The 25,646-nt window shown below is 41.0% G+C and overlaps 2 protein-coding genes across 4 annotated transcripts in view; both read left to right on the forward strand.

Moving 5' to 3' along the window:
• spns3 (spinster homolog 3 (Drosophila)) overlaps nt 1-5,271 on the forward strand; it is a 7,285-nt gene extending 2,014 nt beyond the window's left edge. For 2 of the 3 annotated variants that reach the window (XM_035667234.1, XM_035667236.1), the window contains 9 exons: nt 382-533; nt 1,227-1,293; nt 1,388-1,530; nt 1,936-2,088; nt 2,192-2,381; nt 3,469-3,534; nt 3,616-3,714; nt 3,831-4,002; nt 4,668-5,271. In XM_035667234.1, the coding sequence (XP_035523127.1) occupies nt 382-533; nt 1,227-1,293; nt 1,388-1,530; nt 1,936-2,088; nt 2,192-2,381; nt 3,469-3,534; nt 3,616-3,714; nt 3,831-4,002; nt 4,668-4,762 (1,137 nt within the window). In that variant the 3' untranslated portion in view covers nt 4,763-5,271. The remainder of the gene's footprint in view (nt 1-381; nt 534-1,226; nt 1,294-1,387; nt 1,531-1,935; nt 2,089-2,191; nt 2,382-3,468; nt 3,535-3,615; nt 3,715-3,830; nt 4,003-4,667) is intronic. The other variant, XM_035667235.1, reaches the window with a different exon arrangement.
• A 12,017-nt stretch (nt 5,272-17,288) lies between these two features.
• Nucleotides 17,289-25,646, forward strand: part of spns2 (spinster homolog 2 (Drosophila)) — a gene marked incomplete in the record, with an annotated part of 62,423 nt that continues 54,065 nt past the window's right edge. Inside the window, 1 exon segment of the mRNA XM_035667157.1 lies at nt 17,289-17,832. Within this exon segment, the coding sequence (XP_035523050.1) occupies nt 17,601-17,832 (232 nt within the window).

The following is a 25,646-nucleotide window of genomic DNA, read 5'->3' on the forward strand; positions in this document are numbered from 1 at the left end:
TGAGCACAGTTGGCAGTGTGACATTTTGCACAAGAAATCAGTCAATTAAGAGAACTTGGGATTCTAGTACCATTTTTCTTTTTAACAATACAATTGGTGTTTACTTTTGACCAGTAGCCCCTTAAAGGGGACAAAAAAGAAGCCCGTATAAGTAGCCTAAGCAAATACTCATAGTCAAAAGTAATTTTTGTGTATAATGGACCTCTACATGACGTAAAATAAAGTTGTATTCTGTAGTTTCATTTGGAAATAAATGTATATTACGTATATGTGTAATTGTTGATGAATTGTTGGTAGTAAGAATGGCAAATGTTCGAGCATCCCTGTAATTTAGAATTGAATCTTGTTGAACTGCTTCTATGCCGTTGTTGATCTCTTTAGCTCTTCTGGCTTCTGATGCTATTGCGAGCCCTGGTCGGAGTAGGAGAGGCCAGCTACTCCACCATTGCTCCCACCATCATTGGTGACCTCTTTGTTGGGACCCAACGGAGCGCCATGATCTGTGTCTTCTACATCTTTATTCCTGTCGGAAGGTTAGAAACTCTACTCAACTCAATCTAGGTCCACAACTGTGTGTTTTTATCCTTTTTTGTTGCATATTTTAATCAACCATCATCATTTAGGCCTTCTGTTGTTTGGGATGTAATTGAAAGCATGGATTGTTCCGACATGTCTTGTGAATGGTGCATTCACTGCTGGTGGAAAATTCCTGTATTTGAGAATTTAGGGTCAACTGAACAGCATTTCATTTATAAACAATAGTGCTAGAATCAGATGAGAAAGATGAACAATAAGGAACCATGTACACTGTAAAAGGGATGATGAAAATGGCTTCCTCCTCGATGCATTTGTCTCAAATGTCTCCAATATTGGAGCTTCCAGGCTTAATGCAGCACTGAAACTCGAAAGACAATGATGGCTTTCAAATGCCATACCATGCAGCAGTAACAGAGCCATGACAACAACATCAAGACTCACTCTGCAAGTTAATTTCCAGAATGTGCTGAAATAGCAGTAATGGCAGTAGTGTAAAGTGATTGTTTTACTAAATCAGCTACCAATCAAATCACAGACCTTTACATTCTTAAGATTACATTTACCATGCATTGGTTTCATTTTTTACGTTAAATACCACAGGACAGGTCTACCATATTGTTAAGGTTGTTTATGGCTTGTTTATGGCATTATGACTACTCAGATGGTTTCACCATTGTGTGTGTTTTCAGTGGTCTCGGATACATAACAGGGGCGGGGATTGCTACTGTCACAGGGGACTGGCGTTGGGCTCTCAGGGTGAGAACATTTTCACTATTAGTGAATATAAATGTTAGCTAAGCACTGACAGATATCGACTGATAGATATCTTAACACGTTTCTGTGTTATCAGGTCACGCCCATCATGGGTTTAGTGGGGCTTTTCTTGCTGGTCTTCTTATGCCCTAACCCACCCAGGGGTGCTGCTGAAACCCACGGAGAGGGAGTTACAGAGCAGAGCTCTTACCTGGAGGACATCAAGTATCTTCTGAAAAAGTAGGACATTGAAACTACTACTGGATTAACAATATACTGGACTTTTGAGGCCAACCCAAATATTCATATATATGTCTACATATCAATCGATATTCTTTTCCCTTTTTTACAGAACACATTTTTTATTTTTATTTTTTTATTTTTGATAAGGACGACTTAAGTTTGGTCATTAAAGGAGTGTGACCAGGATATAAAATAAACATGTCAGTGCTCTCTGGTGGATGAACTTTGTAATGGGGACACTGTTTCTATATGATCTGGTTAAATATATACCAATATATCTGCAATAAGCTTATTGGTCAGGTTCTAGTTAATTCTGTAATACTTTGCAGTAGTCCCTAAAGTTTACAGAGATGCGATTATTGATTAATGTTTTCTAATCTTGATTTGTTACTCTGACCCCAGTAAAAGTTATGTGTTGTCAACACTGGGAGTGACAGCTACGGCCTTCCTTGTTGGAGCCCTGGGTTTCTGGACGCCTAACTTTCTGTCCAGAGCTCAGGTCTTCCAGGGACTCCAACTGGAGTGCATCAAAGAGCCCTGCAACCCCACAGACAGGTGGGACATGACCCATGACCTGCATCATCCTTCATATGCTTATATTTCCTTCAAAATAACAACAAAGTTGTAACAACCCTGTCTGCCTCTGCTCCCTGTACAGTTATATCTTCGGTGCTGTGACGGTGGTGACGGGCATTCTGGGAGGGTGTCTTGGCACTTGTTTATCCAGATGGTTTAGGAACAAGGTGCCAAATGCAGACCCACTAATCTGTGCACTAGGCCTGCTGGGCTCAGCCCCCTGCCTCTTTATTGCCCTCTTTGCGGCATCAGCAAGCATTCCTACCACTTATGTAAGAAACCATCTTTTATCTTTGCTGCTGTCCTCTAGCTTAATAGTTGTTTTCATGTATGGCTCCAGAGTCTGTCAGTCCACCACGGAAATATGGATTGCCATGAAATGTTGTGTGCAGACATCAGAGCTCAAAATAGTTTTTTTTCCTCAGTGTCCCGCAACTGTACAGCATTCAACTTTAAACTGTCCCAAACATAACATCCATTGTGCCAAATTGAAGTCCTTTTTTTCATTCATACATAATGAATTTAGTTTAATAACTTTGTTTGTTTCTGTAATTTGCATCACTTAATTGATTCAGTCACTAAGTACATCTGAAAAGGAAATCGAAAGTTGGCAACACTCTATGACCAATTCTTTTTTAATTTAAATACCTTACAATAAAATATCATATATAGTCCATGGCACATAAATGTAATGATTTCATTTGTAATGATACATTTCTCAACATTCCCAGAGTTGCTATTTTTATTGTCCCTGGGACAATGGCACACTCTTCATTTTGATCGCTGACACACATTCATTGTCACCAGAAAATGAATACTATTGACTTTGGTGATCCTCTGACTCTACATAAATGATATATGTATGTACTTTAATCAAAGCCACCACTTTAGTCTCGTTATAAACAAAGAGTTAGGTTATCTGAATGTGCCACACTTTCTACAATGATGGAAGTAGGACAAAACTTGCACATGAATAAATCATAATTATCCATACCTGTGGTGATAAAACCACACAGAAAGATTCTGAATCTCTTCCAATAGAGTTGTATAGGGCCGATAATTAATGCTGTCGACATTAAGCACTATACCTAAACAATGACTTCCTGAAATCCACTGAACTCAATTTAAAATGTTTAGATGTTAAGTTGTTGAACTTTCATCTAATATGTCCAGATGCACTATAGGTAATGTTGATAACATAATGCACAAGTCACTCAGTATAGGCATTAAAGCTCCAACAAAATGGTATAACAAGAGACACAGGGGGAAATCAAAAGTTGAAGCTGTTAACTGATTAAGTATTTATTACATACTTAATTGATCTATCAATTGATCAGTTTCTTAAATGTCTCATTTCAGGTATTCATTTTCCTAGGTGAAGTATTGATATCACTAAACTGGGCTGTCATGGCTGATATACTGCTGGTGAGTTTAATTAATGGGTGTGAGAATACAAATATGGAACAGTCTGCTGAATCTTGAAGTCAACGGGTTGTTTTATTTCAGTATGTCGTTGTACCAACCAGAAGGTCAACAGCCGAGGCTCTCCAGATTTCAGTCTGTCATCTCCTGGGTGATGCTGGGAGTCCTTACCTAGTAGGAGTGGTGAGATTTGGTTCCACTTTTCCACTGTTGTCAATAGTACCTCTGCAAGCTTGACTAAACCACTTCTTTCTGTGTATCATTGAGGATTAATGCTATCTTCACACCTGTACCAGTAGATTTCTGATGCCATACGCAGATCTAAACCTCCCACTCATGGTTGGAACTTCGAAAGTCTGAAGTACAGCCTCTTGCTCTGCCCATTTGTTGGGATCCTGGGTGGGGTGTTTTTCCTCCTGACTGCCCTCTACATTGCTGAAGACAGGAAGGCAGCTCTGCCATTGGTTGAAGGTACACGTACCTTAAATGCATTGTTAATGTCTTTTCATCCCCTTGTGAACAACAGAAAACTGTACTGTGATACAGTACAAACATAGCTCAAACAGAACAGCTCCCTGCAAATTCTACTGTGTTGAATTGTTGTTGAAGGTTTCATTTTGTGTTTTGTAAGAGTTATGCCTGGATGATTCAATGGCACGTTACTACGTCCTCACCACTGTGTTTGTTTGTTAATGTCGGTGTATATGCTGGAGTGTCCAAGTCTTCCTGAGAAACAGCCCTCTATTCAACTCATCTACTACAAGATAGCACCCCTCTTTATTAAGTTAAGAACAAATTCTCCTTATCTGCACACATGCCCCAATAACACACAGGCAGTCTAGATTTGCTGGTAACTCAGAGGCAGAGATGGCCCAGACTTGATAAAGACAGCATTGTCTTTCTGAGTTGACCTCATTCTCTCCATTCTGTTAGTTGGTGTGTGAGGAAGCTGCAGGGCGACTTAGTCGGCATCACCTAGCAGATAGGAGCTGGTTCCCTCCTAGAGGCGCTTCTCTGATCCTGCACGAACAGGATCTATATATACCTTCTCACTTAGTTTCCATGTCATTCTAATGAATGCTGCCTACTCCAAATTAAAATGTTTCAAATGTGTTGTTGTGCATGTGTTTTACCAGAAGATCCCCCACCACCACAGGATCCTTCATCTGAGCCCTCCATGGAACTGAAAAACCAGGGAGACGGGAATAAAGCCGGACAAAAGCAGCCATGAAATTAATTTATCTGTAAATATTTTAAGTTAAGTTAAAAACTATTGGTGTGGACAACAGGATGTTGGAGCTGGCTTGAAATGATCCTTTTCGTGTCACTTCACAGCCACATACTGATGGCAGATGCTTTTAGAAAATGCTTTCCGTTCACTATGACTTGAATTGGATTTTCTACAGTTAAAATCAAGTCAGTTTTATTTGTGTAAGTCAAAATCACAATTTGCTTCAAAAGGCTTTACAGTCTGTACAGCCTACAACACCCTCAAACATAAGACCCTCAATTCAGATAAGAAAAAACTCACCCCAACAGGGGAACAATGGAAAAAGAAAAGTGTAAACAATGATATTAGTACCTAAAAAAAAACAAAAAACATATGAATTGATTTGCCTACCTGTGACAGTATTATTACAATATTACCTCCCATTTAGGGGCACTGCAGTATAGTTGAGTAAATGCTTATATTGATATTTCCTGAATGGAAACGTTGTTTTTAACTGTTCATTAAAAATTTGCAAGCAAAAACTGAACATCCCCTTCCTTCAGTTCAAGTTCTCCTTTTTTTTCTCACTTGCCTCATAGGGCTTCTGTACTGATGTTATCAATCCCTCAACTGTCAGAATTTATTAAGAGGTTAGGTTTTATTGGTATCTAGCAGTGTAGTTGGAGATTGCAACCCCCTCACTTCAACCTTTCCTTTTCAAGCACCGAGGAGAAACTAGGTGGCCGCAGAATGTGCAAAAAATACAAAACACACATATTTAAAGCAAGTGTTTGTTTTGTCGGTTCAGGGCTACTATAGAAACATGGTGTAAGATATAAACTCATTCAAAGGTTACAAAAACACAACGATTCTTATTTTCAGGTAACTAATAAAAACATACCTATGAATATTATATTCCATTTCTGCCGATAGATCCTCCTAAATACACCGTTACACACCTTTAATTGACAAAGAAATATATTACAGTAGACCCAGCTGTATATCAATATATCAGTTTATAGTAACATTTGACACCTGAAACTCACATCAAAAAAGTAATGGAATTATATTTATATTTGCCCATTATATTCTAAAAGAAATGGCAGAAGAAACCTTAAGCTTTCTGCAAGTGATAATCCAGCCCCAAGACAATTTCTTTGCTGACACCAAAATTGTTAAAATGGTCGGCTTCACTATCATCCACTTGTTTTTTTTCCTCTTAATGAGTCTCCTGGATTTTGCTGACACTCATGCTGGCCAGTTTGGGCTACGGTGAATCTCAATCCATACTGAGATTCATCAGATTAACCTCTCCATCCATGAATGTCCCAGGCAGAATACAGCTGGTGCTTCCTAATGAGGACCACAGGGGCCTCAGGCTGAACTATAGCATATGCACATAATGGAGTTAAAGATGGAGGATTTACATTCTTTATTCTCTGTATATGCTGTAGCACTTACTGGATATCCATCTCATAATTGCACTTTAACAACCAATTTCAGTGGATCTACTCTGGAAGTGTCACAGAACTCTGACTGCAGGTTTTCCATGCACTGTAAGAACGTGTAAGGAGTGTAGAAAAATGAATAAATTATATATTCTGTCTATTTTCTAGACATTTATAAAGTGTCCACTAGACGGCGCAGCTGCATCACTGTAAAAAATGCTATCATTAGGATCCCAGTTGTCTTCCATTAGCGAGGTACAATGGATTTGCCAGATGTTCACTGGGACCTCTGGTAGAACTGCCCTAAAATGTTAATGTTTGCAGCTGCCAAGGCAGCATGCATAATGTACAGATTTACTGTAATGGTCTTTAATATCTCTGTGTGTCTTGGGCAGCACTATTACATGTAATGATCTTACTGTAATGATAAGTAATTAGCATTCCTGTTAGAAAAAAATGTGTAAGACGATGCTATACCAAGTCTAGCAAAATATTTTATTGATTTGGCCTTTAAGGGACAAACAATAAGAAAGAAATGTATTTAAAGAAACAAAAGGAGTCCAACAAGGAAAAATATATTTGTACACATATATATCCTGTCTAAGCCTTTATGTTATTTCATGTTTAGTTTCATTGATAATTATTGACTTAATTTACATTACATTTTCTATTTTTTCTATTTCCATTATTTATGTTGATGATATGTAACACCATACCAACTACTACTACTACTACCTATACAGTGTTGGCACTGCAATATAAACCCACACAGAGCATTTACATATACTTGGCTAGTGTGGCTGAAACCAACTCTACCATATATGATTTAAAAGTGGTAAGAGTACATAACCAGGCATGGTAAATACATGTATAATTACTTATATAATATAGCCTACTCAAATTAATGTTATGTTTTTAAAAACAAAAAGTCCCCTGTTTCTAACCACAATCTGCTCCTCCATTGAGCAACTGTATTCTTCAAAACAAAATAGGCTTACAGCATAAGTCTCCCCCCCTTAAAATCAATATGTTGCCCAGTACCGCACATGTATTTATACACTAAATGCAAACATACGGCAAACATAATTTTGAACTTATGGTGTTTAGTTATGGTGAGTAGTCCTTTCCATTTTCAGTTTTCGTGTTGTATGGTGAAGGCAGGTGTGATATTGAAGGGTGAAGGTGACAGGAACCTGAGAACAGCACACACTGAAATCCACCAATTTTGTACTTTTACACAAGTATGAACCCCATACAAATCACTCATTAACCATTTCTCTCAAGCGTTAAAGGATCTCCTCATGAATAACACTGACATGGATGTTTCCCTCAGTTGCCTGTGTGATGTGTTACCATGTTAAACCAACCGTATGAGTGTCTGCCTCTGACACTTGCACTTCGTTTGAGTGTTTACTTTTGATATTCACTGAACCCTAAACTGTGAGTGTAAGTCGTGCCCTCTGCTTGTCAATCAAATTCTACACTGTTAGACTGCTGCTGCAGAGGTGTCTGACGTCCCCTGGCAAATCCTTACAGCTTCATGTCATTGCGTGTCTCCATTGTTTTGTACTGGAGTAAACCACGCAGGGAGGTCAAAGGGCATTGCCCTTGTCATTCTCAAGTACAAGGTCATACAATAATTGGGCTGCACTGTCATAATAATATTGTTTACTCTTAATAACTGCTGCACAGTCAGACTTGGTTGAGGTGGAACTGTGTACATGAATTTATCTGCTGATTTAAGACAATTCTGAACAAATATTTCCTACTAAAGTGTTGAAACTGTTGATGGAACCTGACATTTACAGATGGATGAAAGCTGTTGTTCAAGGACGCTAAGCCATTGTTAAAGGTTTAATTGCTTTATTGTGGAATTTGCTGGTATTTCCTTTTGTTTTTGAACATCTCAGCCTTACACTTGTAATTTTCCAGAAGTTATGTGATTACTCAGTACTCAGCTAAGGGAATAGACTGGGCAGCAGGGCATGTATGTGGAATAACAAGCAAACACACACGCACAGTAAAAGGCATGTGGAAAACATTCTAGAGGCAACAGTTCAACCTGCAATTAAAACACAATAGGTATTGTGCGCAACGTTTCTGCAACACTTTATCTGCATACCTCTCCGTTTCCCGTGTCGACCCTGGCTGCACAGGAAGCTGTCACAATGGCTAATAAATTGTCCAGGCCAATCAATGAGGGAGCCAGGAGCCAGGGGGAGAGCGGATACAGTCCGTGTTTACTTAGGGATGGCAAGCATTTTAGTCATGAAAACAGCTTCAGACACAGTCACACTAAACAACATGCTGATACACAAAATATTGCATCAGTCAGCATTCAATCAGAATGCTGTCGCGATATCAATAATAACCAGTAAATGGCTCATGTGCTACACACATATTGACTGGAACAGATGAGACAGCTTATCTGCTGCATGTTTGTGTTATTCTCACCCTTCCACAGATCAGCCGCAGGACATTGATAAGAGACGTCAGACCACATTTGTGGATGTGAAGTTGTACTCTTTCCTTATCACCAGAAAACTGCTGCAGTGACATGACATCATACAGAGGAAGAGTCCTCTCCACCCTCTGCAGGGGCCCTTATTTGGACAATTACATCATATGGGCCTTCCTGTCTTTACACCTCAGCTAACAGGGAGAAATATACAGTGCATACACAGTACAGTGTCAGGAGAAAAACGAAATCAGTGTTAGTTATGTAAAAAAGAAAAAAAAACACCCCACAGCACAGTTCTTAATGTGTTTGATGACAGGAACTTAATGAAATGTGTTGATTGGACTGTTGGGTGTGATAATTCAGACACATGCAACAGAAAATGTAATTAATTAACACAGGGGTTCTGTCATGCAAACTAGGCAGTTGCAGTCCAAGAATGAAACATTGCTGGAAGAAAAAGAAGTAAAAGTGTCATTTTCAGCTTAATTTGTAAAATGTGTCCTATATACGTAATATGTCAAAGATTCCTATTTGTGTCTGATTTTGATACAAGGCTGGATAGCAGATTCATTTTTCTGATATGCTTACTGTCATGCAAGTGACTTTGTCTGGAGCAGGAGTACAAATTTGGACTACAATGAAAATGCAGCCAAATCTGAGGTTTGCCCTATAATGGCATATGCACATTCTGGTCCTATGTATTTAGCATTCCTGTTTCAGAGGCTTGCTGGCCGCTGGGCTGGAGAGAGCTGATTCACAGACACAGCCATGGCAATGGGGTAATTACAAAGACCCATGCAGTCTATAAATATGAGCTACAGCACCACACAGATCTGGTCTCACTGCAAGTCAACCTCAGCCACATAGCAGCTCAAATTTCTCCAATTAGGCAGAGCTTCATGTGAGTTTTTCAGTTGTATAAAGAATGCAGTCGGAGGAAAATTATTCAAACAAATGAGATGAACATGATAATACGGGGGTAGTGAGTGAAGTCAGGCCTGGTTTTACCTCCCAGACAGATCAACTGAGACTGATGACCAACAGCCAAGGAGTCCAGCTTGAATGGAGCTGTCGAATAAATAATTAAATGAGCAGATAAAAGACGCTGTCTCTGCCTCTGAACACTATATTTAGTCGCCGCTGTATCTCTGCCTCCTGCTGCTGGGCTGTACAGTATAGCCTCCAGATCAGACTTCCAAGGAGTGGAGACATCAGCACAGATCTATTCAAATCCTCAGCTGCTCTGCCGCGAGACACTCACACACTGTTGCTTGAGTTTGGGAGTGCATGGCAAGGGGGGGGGGGTAGATACAGCAAGCTACTGCCAGGCACAGACAGTCCAGAGGTCAGGAGGTCACAGTGGATGAGAAAAGGTCAGCCCACACCTCAAGACTGACCGAAGCCTAGACAGCACCGGCTCCAAAAACAAAGGTATGTGAGAAGAGTGGAAGAAGGGTGGTCCAGTGCCAGCAGGCATCAGTGATGGTCACAGGTACTAACATGTGTTGATGATAACAGTTTAGCCTTAAAACGGACCATCTTGCTGAATGTTGCTAAATAGCTTGCTATTACAGGTAATTGTAAGTCCATTTAGTCCCATGTTGGGCACATGCAAATATTGGTAATATTATGGCATTGATCTATTGAAGTTAAAGAGGTCTACATTAAAGCTATCCATTTGACCTCTTATGAATGAATGAGTTCCTTTTGCTCACTGGTCTGTGTGAAATGGGTTAGATGCTTCATTGCCTGACCTTTCAACCATTCCTATCAGTTGTATGAATTGATTACATGGGTCAAATATTAAATTAGCTGAACTGAAATAGGGGCATAAAACTGGCTACATTAAATTTTTTTGGCTACAGTATGATATAACTTCATCAGTTACAAACTACATCAAAGTGTATGATGAAAGAGATGCTTCAAAATACAATATAAACATACATGGCTAAAACCAACCCATACCAATGGGAGTGTATGGGTGTGGTCACAACACATACCCTGGTATGACAAATACATGTATATTTACCTACAGGATATGACCTACTCCAATTAACATTCACTATTCAAAAACAAAATGTCCCTGGTTTCTAACCACAGTCTACTCCTAGTCATTACCTTGAGAAACCATATTCTTCAAAACAAAATACAGCAGAAGAAGAGGTGGGGCTCTGTGTACACGCAACCACCCCCACCCCCACCCCTACACCCCAAACCAATACAGGTAATAGAGGAGGATAGGCCTTGTGCAAAAGAGCACACAGCTCATCAGAAGTTTGTCAGAATTTTAGTCACTACCTTGTCGCTGTGCTAGTGGCTTTTGGGCACCACCACAGCCTGTTTATTAGGGAATGAAATAGTGTGACTTGAGGCAACCATGTACTAAAAGGACTGATGTCAGATGTCACAAAATGTACTCTACTGAAACATGTCATCTTCATGGAAGAATATTTGGACAAATGAGCAACTGGTTGTTTTTTCCTTAGCTAAACCAAACATCTGGAAGGCCTGTTCATTCTCTCCTTCCGGATCTTTAATGTACAAAGTGTACTCAGGGAAGCTGGGATACTTGCTTCTTGGTGCAGGAAGGGGAAATGCATATTTAACTGGATGTAAACGTGGCTGATGGAGAAACAATGGGAGGATCACAAAAACTGTGTGATGACTGTATTAAAAAAGTTCCTTGATTGCTTTCATTGCTTAACATTTTGTTAATCTTTTTCTACTCTAAATTCAGTTTATTACCAGGGACATGGTCACAAAAGAAAAATAGAAAAGATATATATATTATACATTAAAAACAACAACAATCAGTTGAAAACATAATCACCATCAATTACACATTCTGAAAATGTATAGATAGACACTGTGTGATGCTTTTAAAAGGGGTTAACAGAATCACAAAGAGAAATACCTGCATGCAGAAACGTATGAAATAGCAGAAAAGACATCCAGTTTAACGGCCTAGAAAAGTGATCCATATACAAGTTAAACAAGAACGAAGACAATATTCCAACTCATCAAACCCCTTTACTGATGATGAAAGAGTCAGATACAGTGCTACTCCATAAAACCTGCATATTTATTCGTTTGTAAAAAAGGTTACCACAATCTACTTGATTATTATTGCATGGTTACAGTAAAAACATGAGGAATGTCACTGCTAGATACACTGCAGATTCTTGAGAACTTCATGAGCTCAAAGAGGCGGTGGCGTGTTTACCAGAAGCACAGCTGATAGACACGTGTCAGAGGGACATTTAAACTTTATTGGCAGCCCAATGCAGAGAGCCGGCCTTATCGTCCTGCAGGCGCTGGGCACAGTGATTAGCAGGTTATCTCCCATCCTGCACTGGAGGCTTGGCCCTGAGCTGAGACAGGAAGGAAAGCCGGGGCAGTGACTCTGTGGCTCCGGGCCACATTGCAGAATAATGCGAAAGATACGTCCAGGTCCACCGAGCCATTCTGTGCGATGGAAAAACACACAGGGTCCCACAGACATGACCAGCATATCAAACACATCCCAAAGAAAGAGGAGGGCAGCAGAGAGGGAGACAGGAACAACTGTTTACTGGGGCTCCCTCCTAAGCCCTCCGCGTGAGACCACTGGCTGGTTTGGCCCCTCTTCTCTTTTCCTGCATCCTCTTATCCTGGATGTCAGTCTGCAGCATTACAAAAACAATTCTTGTCAGTATCACTTGATCATTTTCTGCTGAGCCTGCCAGGCTGCGCTGTTTGAATCATACTTTCCAGATTCAAACAGAGGGGATTTTACAGACATCAAAGTTATTGGGGAGTTAAGTGGATGATTGCTTTGAAACTAGTTTGGCAAAACAAATGCCATGAGGGGCTTTAGGTTCTGCAGAACTTTCTCATTTCTTTCTGAATAAAACAATATAGGTCAAGCCAGTGCATGCGAATGGATTCAGACCTCAACTCTGATACCCCTTGCAATGCCAAACGCCTGCAGAACAGAGCCAGGCAAGCACCCAGCCTTTTCCCTGACCGATGCCAGGATTCAGCCTCCCTCATCTTCTATCTACCTCCCTTCCGGATTTAGTTTAGCATTTCATTAGCTTAAATACAGACAGAGATTTTGATTTTATTTCACTTTCAGGTTTTGTAGCTGTATGCTTATGTGTATGCTGGAATAAAACTAGCCAGGATGTCTATTACATAGTCATTAGTAGGCTACCCAGTTCATCATGAAAAAGAGCCTATTAGCCAATGTCCCCTCCGGCTTTCAGCAAAATCAAACTACACTTGTCAGGAATGCCCCTTAACACACCCACCTCTTACTCATACACTGAACTCTGTACTCATGCTAAATCAACAACATCTCAGCTTTTCTTGCTCTGCCGCCCACCTTTCTGTTCAAATTCCCTACGCTCCTCTCTGTGATATACAGCTGATCATGCTGTTTCGGCAAAGTCAAAATAGCTATGTGTGTTGTACTGTACAGAATGGAACAGTCTTAACAATGAGCTGGAGATGTTTTGGCTCCTTTCTGACAGAGAACAGATGGCACAGAAAGACTCATCTGCATACAGGATTGGACCTCTCCCAGCCATTCAAAAAACAGTGAATTTTCCTATTTAGGCACACAGTTATCTTGCAACAGAAGCTCATCTCATCAAAAGTCATCCCATTAAAAATTCATTGAGGTGTGGATGCTTATCATAAGCAATATATCACATCTGACAACAACACGATGTGCAGCGTTGTAAAGCATTATCACAAGGACGTGCACAAGGCCGAGCTAAAATTGCCTGGACAACAGCACATTTACCCTCTGCTATTTGCCCATTTGCCCTTTGCCTGTGTTGCCCCTCTAGACGAATATTTAATTTTTACTGCTGTGGCTGCATAAAAATTTAATCGCCATATCATCCTAGATTTTATTATGCAACTTTATGATAGGCATGCCTGCACGGGAAACTGAGATGTGGTGGCCCAAGGCTGTAGAAAAAAAAGCAATGTGACACTATAGCATCCAATCTCTGTATTGTTGCCGTTGTGTGAGGGCTGCAATATTTTTTTAACTCTCCCTTCTCTGCCTCTTTTTCTAACATTCCTACCCTAACCCTAACCAATCTTATTCCTCATCCCTAAACTTAGCCAACCAAACAAGTGCGAGTCATGACTTTGTCCAAAAATTTGCTCCTTTGGAGTTGTGGAGATGATTAATAACAAATGGTATAACCAACAGGATATCCTGTGAATACAAATCTCCACATATGCTTCCGAACAATCAGTAGCTTGGCAATATTGCCCTATTTTATGCTATCACGTGACCCAATCTAAGGAAGCTAGCTGGCTAACATGCAGTAGGGTTAGGGGTCGTGATATATTTTTCAGTTTAGAGCAACAGTGTCTCAAAATGTTATATGCACGCACCTGCACTTTCACATTCTTCAGTAATACTTAATCCATCACTAAAAACTCAGCAGTCTCTCAGAAGCATCAATAAAGAAAGTTATATCCAAACTTTGTATGGAACCAGGAAAAAACAAAGTCCCTGCAGTCATTTAAGGCTCTCTACATCTTCTGCCATAGATTGTAAATTGGGGACTGTCAGAGGAGTACAGAAACCACTGAAACTGTCCAAACTGAGTCAGTTGCATTGTGTTCATCTTTTCTTAACCCGAACCAGATTATTTTCCCGCCTATGTTTATTCTGTAACCACCAGGAATGCCACACACAAACGTGTCCAACAGTAGGATTTATCCAGCTTCATTCTCCATTGACCGCTGTGCCTTGAACAGCTTGTTGGGATGGAGATTTTTTTTAGTTGTAAAAAATGGTTTACAAGTAAATGTGACTTATAAGTGGCCAACTTCATCGCTCTCGGACAACTTTGTCAGTTTTTTAACAGTTGAACAGTTATTTTTTTTAATAAGTAATAATTCAACAAAAATAATTTGGTGCAAAATTCAATCAGAACCTTCCAGACAATGTGACATCACAGTGAAAAATCAGTGCTTTAATGAGTCTGCAATGCTGGTGTGAAAAATAACTTATGTAGATTTCAGTACTGCAATTACAATAATCAGATATTTTCAGTGTCACACAGATACTGTTTAAACCACTGCTGTTGTATTTGTGTAAACATCTCCCAAATGTTTGCAGTGCAACAAAACACAGTAGACAGCTCAGACAGAGATGTAGTACTTCAGAATTCTCTTAAATAACATTCCCATCAATGCAGAGCCAGTGTTTGCTTGGGTCTCAAAGTCACAGTAGTTATTCCCCAGCAGCTATTGGCCAGTTCAGCACAGGTCCACAGATGGTGCAAACCACAGAAGGTCGAATATCATCTCTTTTGGTTATTGTGTTTTTAAATCACTATTCCTTTTATTATTCATTTTCACCATTAAAAATAATAAAACATAACATGAAGTTATATAGGATGGTATTATTCAATTATGAAAGGGTAGTCAAAGCTAAAACATGTGTGCATATGTGAGTTATAACTGTAACTGTGGGGTCTGAATGATTATTCAGAATAAACTTTTGGCTTGATGACATCTGGCCCCACACAAGCTCAATGGGATTTTAGGATGCACACAAACACTTCACTGAAAGTTTCATTTCTTCCTTCTGTCAAATTAAACAATGAGTGACATGAATGTGGACAAACTCTAACTTCCAGTGTACAATCTCGGCACACCTCAATGTGGTTGTATAGTGTTTTGTGTATTGGGATCCCCCTTACTAGTTGCCTAACAGCTACTCTTCCTGGGGTCACTATCAAAGAAAGTACATATAATCAGCCATTTTTGCACTTACACTGCATACAGTAAACAATAAGCTACAACATTGCATGCAAGAATAAAAGTACATGAAAACCAAACTATTAAAAGAGAACAACTTAAATGGGTTGACAAAATAATAACAAGAGTTCACTGGAAAAAAGTACTTATCTGGGTGTATTGTTTGTGGTATTGTGCCCAGTAACCAGGGCCCAGGGGGCTTTGTTGAAGTGAAATTTTATTTTTTTTTCCCACACACCTTGACAGCAGTTCCCATACATGACAAGACCAATTTATTCATTGAAGAAATTGTTTCCATTGTACAGTCATTTATACCACCACAAATACTGTTGCAGTGGTGTCGTCAGACATGAACAAACTTCTTAAATTGCAAACAAAGAACTTGTCTCCCATCCCATGCATTACAAACACAATCTGCCACAGAAAGGCTTTTTTTTAAATTAGTCATCCATTCAGAAGTATTCAGTAGAAATGAAGGACAAGTTTCCTCTTTAGGGAGAAAGCTGAATGTGTACTGTAGCTATGGTAATGTACCTGAATGTATCTGTGCACACACACATCTTTGACTATTATATAACCTATAATATAATTCTGCTTAACACAAAACTCTACAATGTAGTTGCTTTTAATTATACATTATCTTCATAAGCTACAATCTTTCATTAATCTTCAGTCCAACACCACAGTCAGCACTCTTGGGCCTCTGCCATTGAATGTAAATCTCCACGCAAGAAATCATAGTCTTATCTTTGATTCTGGTTTTAAATTTGATAAACAAATCAACTCCATAGTCAGCACTATAATCTTTCATCTTTGATCACTTACAAATTAAAGTTCACGTTTGTCAAGAATTTGAAGACCGCAGTTCCTGCTTTTATTGCTTCTCATTTTGACTACTGTAATTGTCTCTCTGTAGTCATTCAAACAGCCTTGTGTTTCCTGCAGCTGGCTCAAAAATGCAGCAGTGGTTGCTTACTGCTACCAAGAAGAGAGACCATATCTCCCCTGTTCTGAGTTGAGAAGTACAATTGATTTTAAGATTCTGTTTGTAAAGCAGTGTGTGGAGGGGAGCCTGGTTGTACCTCACAACTCCTCATCCCCTATTCCACCTCCAAACCCCTCAGATCTGCTGACCAATTACTGCTCTTCACACTGCCAGTTAAAATCCATGCAGGGGTAATCAGGCATGTTCTCTTATGTTCAATATGTCCACTAAACTGTGGACTAGTTTGCCACTCACTGTTAGATCTGAAACCTGTCCGAAGACCCATCTCATCACAGTCATCATGAATACTGCTCACACTCTGTTTTGTATTTATTTGTTTCTGTTTATCTGCTCTCTGTGGTTTTATCCAAAATTATTTATTCTATGCATTTATTTATTCATTTACTTCCACTTAATTATGTCAGTGTTTTTATTTGGATGTATCATCAATTAGTTAATTTTATAATCTGATCTATCTGTAAAGCACTTTGGTCCACATTGTTTTTTAATGTGTTTTATACATACATTGACTTCATCTTTTACAGACACTTTCTAAAAGGCCATGACTGTCAGGAAGACAGGTATGGGGGCCTAGACTAAATCAATCAAAATCTGGCATTTCAATCAAAGATGTATTGGGGCCCTTCACACCAGGGGCGACTCGGTAGCTGTGCAAACTGACCTACTTCTGTTGGCCTATAGTTATTCAGTAGTAATAATTTCTCAGCTAGGTGATCGATGAGGATTAATAAATATATAAATAAATGAAGTCACACCCACCCACCCATTTCCCACCACTGTCAGCTTCCTTAAATAACAGAAAGGTTTTTCCAACGGCACAATTCCCCGGCATCTGCACTACAGCGTCAGGTGCGGCTCCATCATTCGCTGCAGGACTACAGGGGAGGAGTTTTTTAGAGCCGAGTCACACCCCCTGCACTACAGCGCTCCGTCCTTAAAAAAACCACTAAGAGCGCACAGCCCGTCCGTCACCGCACACTGCGAGAAAAATATGATCCCAACAAGAGCCGCTCCTGCGCTTCAACTCTTACGACAACCATTTCACTGCATTTAATTGCTACTGAAATCACAGTCCATCGCCGAGTCTGGTCCTTGTTGAACTATTTTCCTCTCCATTCTCCCGCTCTCTGTTTTTTTTTTTTTTCTGCGCTGGATCTTTCGTGCCAGAAAATGTGTGTGGAGAGCGATGGGTGCGAGATTGAGGGCTGCAGCAGTTCGGATGAGGTGCGCACGCTGTCGGGCAGCATGAGTCCCGGACTGAAATCCAACCCGGACCTTCACCCTTGCAAACCGGGGCAGAAATTCCGCGCAGCGCTCCTCAGATGCCGTTCACCGGCTGCTGCCGCCGGGATCCTCAGTTTTGGGAACGTCCTGAATTACATGGATAGATACACTGTAGCCGGTAAGAGACCTGACTTTTCTCTGTCTTTCTGCTACATCAGAATATATTTTTAGTTATTTCTCTTTATTTGCTGGAGTGACTGTACATGCTCTAATTGCCTGTGAGATGTTCCATCAGCTCACCTCAGCGGAGACGGGCGGAACAATGGGCTTGCCTAAGCGCAGTGGACAATCTAAACGCACAAGGCTGTTGTGTGTTTTCATGGTTGTACACTGTGTGTGGTGTGGTTAAATAAAAACAGGTAGCCCACATGTCTTCGCTATCACTGAAGAAAATGCTTCACAGTAATGATTTTAACCCGGGGCTGGTAGATAATTGCAGGTCAATCAATTAAGGCGATCAACTCTCCATCCACGAACCTGACTGTGTGTGTGTGTGTGTGTGTGTGTGTCGCTGTCAGACCAGTTTCAGCTACTGCAAAAATAGAGAGAGAGAGAGAGAGTATCACTGTGAAGAATCAGTCATTAGTTCTTGTCCGTTTCTGGGAGCGATTTAGTCCAACATGTAATAGGCTGCCTGTGTGTGTTGTGCGGCAGCTCGCTGTGTGATGCTGTGACGAGGCCATGTGGTGTTAAACCTCCTCAAGTGTCCGCATTTCCTCACTATAGGCCCAGAACATAGTTTATTAACACTGAACACTGTGTACAGATGGACATTAAGCCTGTAGTATTGGAGTGTGGTAAAATGTGAGCAGTGCATTTGTCTGAGCTAAATTATGGACTGATAAATAACTGATTGCGAAGATGACTAATTATAAATATATTGTTGTATCTGTTGTATATTGTAAGAATAAGGTATGGGTCTATAAGTCCATACAGTTTCATGCCATGTTTCTGTTGGTCTTTCTGCAGGTCTTTATTCAATTTTAGTATATTAGATTCCTTGTTAAGCAAGAATTGTCCTTTTGTTAAAATTAATGATGTTGCTATAACATATAGTCATGTTACATTACATTAGATCAGGTCAACATTTGTCCTCATATTAGTTTTACCAATATTTGGGAGCTGGATTTTTTATTTAGGCTACTTACCAAGGTTTGGAAAATTAACTGTGGCGCTGAACAGGTTAAAGATATTGCTGCAGCACAGAGAATGGAGGGAAGTGTGTTCATGGGGAGAGAGGCTCTTCCATACAAAGAGATGCCTCCTGGTTGAAGTGCAAGTGTGTAGTGATACTCTTACCGACTTACGTGTGCGAAATATTCACACAACAGAAATCTTACTTGTGATTGTATCCTTTTACTTCTTCCCACGTTATTTGCTACATATATAATTATGCGACATCAAGATTCCTGAAACTGATACAGCTTGAAAAAATGTGTATAATTTCACTCCGTAGCCCCTGGCTCAGAGAAGGAGTGGTTCATTCACGCAGAACAATGTGTACACTTAAGTATCCTCATGCCTCCGGCTCATTGTCCTGAAGGTTTCACGTCCAGTCTGTCAACTGTAAAGAGTCAAGTCACAAAGCCTTGGGCGCCTAAATGATCATTACAGCAGCTCGACCTACAGCCACGCCAAGAATGTGTTGATGTGGCCTATCTAATCTTAGCGTCTTCAAGCACCACTCAGACAGTCACAGCAGTTTAACTGACAAGCTACATCCTCATCCTCATTCGTGGGTGAGTAAGTCTCCCTCTACAGTAGCGATTTGTACTTACACCTCCTCGTGCTTTGATCAGAGGAAACCCCTCATTAGGGGCCTCAGAAACAACTCTATTCTCCTCTGTCCTCTCCATCATGATCCTGCCACTACTGCCTTTGCTGTTCATATCTCAGGAGTTGCAAGGCAGAAAATCCTTCGCTGGACCTCCGAGCGCTTGCTGTGCTGTGACGGGAGGACAAGTGACTGAGGAGAGATGAGGAGAACGTGGAAAAGGGAGGAGGAAGGGAGCGCAGGAGGATGGGGTTGGTGAGGGGAGGGGATGGAGGGAGGGGGGTGGTTGCAGCAGCTTGGGCTAAACCTCGTGGGGAGAGGCTGTGCTCGGTGCATGTGGTGCAGAGAGGGGTCCCTTCCCTTCCCAAATCCTGCCATCTGAACACTGCTGGACCGTTGTGCATTATGCATGTGCAGCATGTGCATTGGACCCTTGCACAGAATGAGGACCAGCAACCATGTGCATCCGAAACAACTAATAGATGCAGCATGAGCTGATCTGCCATTCTCCCTCCTGCTTCCATTTCCTTCTATCTCTCTTTAAGCCTTTCTCTCCTCTCCTGCTGTGTGAGCTACATTGCAGTAGTAATTAGGTGGTGTAAGTAGTGCATCTGTGTTGGTTGTTGTGTGTGTGTGTGTGTGTGTTGTGTGTGTGTGTGTGTGTGTGTGTGTGTGTGGAGTGGGCGTAACATAGAGCTGTATGGTATTTGAATATATGATATCAATATTGTGCTGTTGAATCAGATATGATGGGGGACTTGGTTATTGTAAAAATGCAACATTCACCTTAAATGTTGTCTTTTCCTGATGCAATTTCTGAGCTTTACATTATTCTAAGTGAAATGAAATATCAGTTTGTCTACTTTCCATTTCCACCGCCTTCTTCTACCATCAGCTCTTCCTGTCTCTAATCACTCTGTTTCTCCGACTTTCTTGTTCTCATTCAAACCCTTTCAGTAGCAGGTACCCAAAGCGCATCACAACTCATAGATCTTAATGTCAATTAAGCAAGCATGAGTGCACACCCACAGAAAGCACACACACACACACACACACACACACACACACACACACACACGTTAGAAAAGACTCTCCCCACCATTTCAAGAGGGGCTGAATGAGAGAGGGGAGTTGTGAGGGGAGGGGCTGGCTGCTGCAGTGGCAGGCAGTCAGAGGGAAGTGGATGCAGAATGCAGGCAGCGTTGAGCCAGAGCACGGCCGTTCCCCCTCGACGTCAAAAGGTCTTTGTACCAACAGCCATTACTGTAGTGTGTGTGGATCACTAAAGCATTGTCACGGAGACAGAGGGCGACCATTCCAGACACCGGGGGTATTCTGCTCCACAACAATGATGGGAAAATTGCACCCATGCACAGCAGCAGGGTCAAAGACTCAGATCTTTCTGTTAATTCCCAGTGTCAGAGGTGAAGCCACACACACACACACACACATAAAAAAACACCACATATAAACTGCCATTTATGATTCCAACATTTGACTTTTCCAAGATGATGGTAAGAACCACAAAAGAAGGGAAAAGTCACAATGCCTCTTTTTTTTTTTTTTACAGGAGTTTGTTTTGCTCTGGATTTGATAGATATACTGCCAATATGTTTTATACAAGACTTGACTATTTAATACCACAAGTTTGTGAGGAGGGACAGCTTCAAAACAAAGTAATTGTATGAGACTTGAGACTTAAACTGCTGCACATTGGAAGGGATGTTTTTGATCTCAGTGTGGCAATAGAATGAGTGAAAAAAATATATATTGTAACATCCTTCAGATTTTAGTGACTTGGTTTAAGTCTGGGAATGAAATTAACTGTAATCTAATCAAATTAATACATTAACTTTTCAATTTCTCCATTCCATAAACTGCTCTTTCCATTCCTTTTAAAATGTATTTAGAATATCTGTTTCACTTTTGTGATGCAGTGCGTTCAACTGGGGATCATCAGAGGGCTACAAGCAGTTCAAATTTCTGAAATTTCCATTCCTTTATGTTGCGGAATTGGCAAAAAGACAGTGATCTGGTTTTTGTCAGATACACTTATGGGCCAGATCAAAGTGTGAACAGCCACAGAGGAGCCCACTATTAAGTTTGAAGAGTGCAGAAGAGGAGGATGGTGTGAAAGACAGCAGTCAGCTACAAACAGTGAGTTGGACTTCAGGCTCAGCTGTTCATCTGGTGGGTCAGATCTGACCTGGAGTGCTCCTTCAGAAGCCTGTGCTTGTTTTTACGACTGTCTGTGATGCAGACAAGGCAGAAATGGGGAGTGTCTGGGACATTTGAGGGTGTCTGGATGAGGTATGCAGGGAATTGAGATGCACTGACTATACAAGATTGCAGTGGAGACCAGAGCAGAGCCGGATGAGTTACGATGCCCCAGTTGGGTCACTTGTGACTGGCCTTTGTAAGCAGCCATTTAATCCACAGCCACTTATATTCCATTTGCTTTTTAGAGTGCATAAGAGCTCTAAGATTTAGAGGGCCACTATATTTAATTTAATTTGAGGTGGCTTGGAAACCTTAAATCCTGTTGTTGGTCTCTCCGTAGTCCCACAGCAGACAGTCCAAGCTCCTCGACAGCTTATCATAAAGAGGGGATTAAGTGTTTTTTTCAGAGAATATTAGGATATGGGAGGCAGACATTCAGCACTTAAAGTTATTTGCTTGGTAAGTAAGTAAACCCTGGTGTGTGTTAACTCTAGCCACCCCCCTGTGTGCACCCAGTCACCCCCTTCTCAGCCAGCAAAGAGGCATTTTGGGGGGTACGGACTGCAGCCTAATCTGAACAGAAATGTTGGGGAGCTGCAGATTAGCGCTTCCACCAGGCACTTTAAGCTGAGTTGTCTCAGTCAAGCTGTCATTCCAGGAATACCTCAAAACAGGGTCACATCCCATTGGACAACTGCAGGACCCTTGCATGTGAACCTTTGGCATCTTGCATATAGACACAGATGACAGTGTGGTAATAATCTTCTTAAGGCGAGCTCTTTGTCACACTGTAAGAAAGATGGAGCAGTCTATCCAGTCTGACAGGCTGTACAGATTCATTCCTAGTCCATTTGTCCAGCTCCTCTGTGGCTACTCATTATCACTGTCCACATTAAGCCCAGGGCATTTCTCTGCATTAGCATTTCCTCGTAAAGTAATCACAGGGTAAATGCTGAGTTTATTTTGTGTCTTCTTCATGTTTTCCGGTCTGTCACAATCTTAAGCACTCTTTCTGAGTGGAAGTGCTCAAAACACAAGAAAAGAGCACCACTTTCAGTTCCACAGAGGCTAGAAGAGAAGAGAAGTGAAGATAGTGTAGGTGTCCACTACACCACAATCCCAAACCGAGAATGTCTCTGGCCCTTTTTTAAAGCTAAAGTCAGTGCAGATCTGTTGTGTTGCAGTGGAATATGTCAGGATTTGACATACAGGAAGTGTCTCCTCACTACCAAAATGTGCAAGAGGCTGTGTGGGCCATGCTCAAGATGCTTTGGGGTTTAGTTGTCGGTTGTTTCACCCTTCGCTCCTCTCCTTATTTCACCCTCTCTTGTTTTATAGTTTTCACATTAAAGGTCCCCAAACAACAGCAAAGGCATTAAAAAGATGGAGGGGCCTCTAGTAATTTACTTTATAGGCTTGCCGCCTCTTTCTTACCCTTGCTTTTTCCATCTGATGTTGAGCTGTTTCGAATTACACTGTACAGTATGAAACATCTCTTTGAAAAGCACCACTTCTGCACATTTTTACTACAGTATATTTCAACATCTTTGAAAATATTTTATTTTAAATGTTGACAGCAAAATGTTGACACCATTCAACAGATGTTAAACGGAGTCATTAACAATTACACAATATTCTACCAAGTGGACTTTTCCAGACCGGTTTCCCACAGATATCCCACTAATCTCTTTATGTCTATATCCTGGCGTGCCATTCCCACTGCTGTGAGAAAACAGTCTGTGTGTTCTTTAGGCTCCGATTTAGCCGACGTCTGTAATAGTAACCGGTGGAATTAGACGGAGCTTCTTCCTCTGCCAGTGCAGGCCCTTTCATGTGGCTACTCCAGATTCTAGCATCGAGCAGACACTCTTCCCTCGCAACAGCCTTCACCCTGTGACCTCCCGGCTATGAACGAACAATTTTATGGCTCCGCTGATGGTCACTTTGTTGGGTCTCTTTTGGCATCACCCCAACTTTGCATCCTACATCACTCATCACAGTTATGAGGCCATTACGCGTGTTGCATTCTGAAGTGGGTATTTATACTCTGTGCTGCACATGCTATAGACCAGAGTGTGAGTTGAAGGGGGGGAGCGGAGGGAGAGACTTGAAGCAAAGACACTGTGTGAGGTGAGAGGGACATGCCGGTGTTGTTGTAGTTTGACTGTGGATTTGAGAAGGGTCCAGCTGCAGCCCACCCCTACTCTGCCTCTGATTGGGTTGCTTTTTTTTTTTTAACACTAACCATCTCACCACTCCTCATGCCTAAACTTAACCAGCCAATCAGAGGTAAAGTAGGGTTAACATAAAGTACTTTTGAAACTTGTGTAGTCCTACTATGACTTTTTTCTCTTAGCCTAAAGCTTGGTATGTTGAGATAAATATGATTACCACAAACCATATTTGGACGTTCAACCTCCTTCATGTTTGTCCTTTACGTTTGAGCTGCTAGATATACTTGGTGGATTTGGCCCACTCTCCAACTCGGAGCTGCAGCAGTGACACAGCCCATGGAGGCAATTAAGATACTTAAAAACCCTAGTGCATGATTGCTGCAATTTGCATCTAACATTGTACTTCTGCTCTGAGTCATAACTCAGCCAATTGGCAGTTGTCTGGATTCTGTCCGGTGGGGGGTGGGGGTGTCAGACTTTGAAATCTCCCGACACACACCGATTCACAACAAAGCGTCACATCATGCTTTTAACAAAATCCAATATCAGGCGAGAACATGAGTGGCTGTTTCAACATACAGTGCCTTTTCTTATCATTAAAACTCGTAATGGGTTCTTATCTTTTAACTTCCAGTGGCTTGACGAGTCTACTTGTAAAAGACAACAGTGCTTGCTCAAGCTGCCTGTTGATCTTTGACATGTGAAGGTGAGTGGCTGCCTGATTATCACTGACCTCCCCTTTGTCATCAGAGGATTGTGTGTGGACATAAGGATGGGCCGCTGGTGTTTCCCTCACCTACAGGTTTGCTTTAGGATTGCAGACCTGAAATAAACACTAACTGCTCTGTGCAGTTAGGGGTTTATAGCACATGTTGGAGTGACAACGAGATGAATCATGATGAAGCACAGGGATCCTCCCACTCTCCATCCGAACCTCCATTCGTAATTTGTTATAAAGACCCCTCCCTTCCTGTCTCATTATCTAAGACTTGTGACTTGAGTGTTTACCTGAAGAAAGGGCTGAAATTCATCTCTTCAGGCAGACGGCAAGATTGCAGGAAGGAAGGAGGAGAGATTTGGGATGTGTTGAGCACTTTGCTGTGTTTGACACACTGTCAAATACCAGCTTATCCCCGCTTGAAAAATGCAATAGGAAAAAAATGGTTTCCTCACTCCCTGCATTCCATCTCTTCTGATTATCACAGCAAAATTTGACAGGAAAACGTCTGAGCTGCAATGTAGTTGAAATAAAAATACTCATGTATTTGGATTGTTTCTACAACAATAATGCACTGTATGGGATAACACTCAGAAAACAACAATATCATTGCGCGTTATTCTGCAGTTGAACAGTCATAGACCTGTTTTTTTCTGTGCTCAGACTACACTGTACATTTCCCTTTCCTCCAGCCACCCCGAACAGTCTGTGACATTTTAATCCATTTCAACACACACACCAGGAGACATTTAAAAAAAATGAGAACAAACAAAGCAAACAAACAAGTGAAATGTCTATACTGAGGTCAGATTCAAATGTTCCCCTGAGTTCAGTGTTTTGGCCATGACCACTGATACATGCAATGAAGAAATGGAAATATATAAGACAAAGAAATCCATTTCTTATCCTTGTGAAACACACACACACACACACACTAGGGCTGGGTATTGTTGAGAACCTCACGATTCGATTTGATTTAGATTCTTTAGGTCACAATTCGATTCGATATCGATTCAATATTGATTTTAAATGCTTCGATATCGATT

This window comes from Morone saxatilis, unplaced genomic scaffold (genome assembly GCF_004916995.1).
Source record: "Morone saxatilis isolate NCDOM2014 unplaced genomic scaffold, NCSU_SB_2.0 Contig20, whole genome shotgun sequence".
NCBI classification, from domain to species: domain Eukaryota; kingdom Metazoa; phylum Chordata; class Actinopteri; family Moronidae; genus Morone; species Morone saxatilis.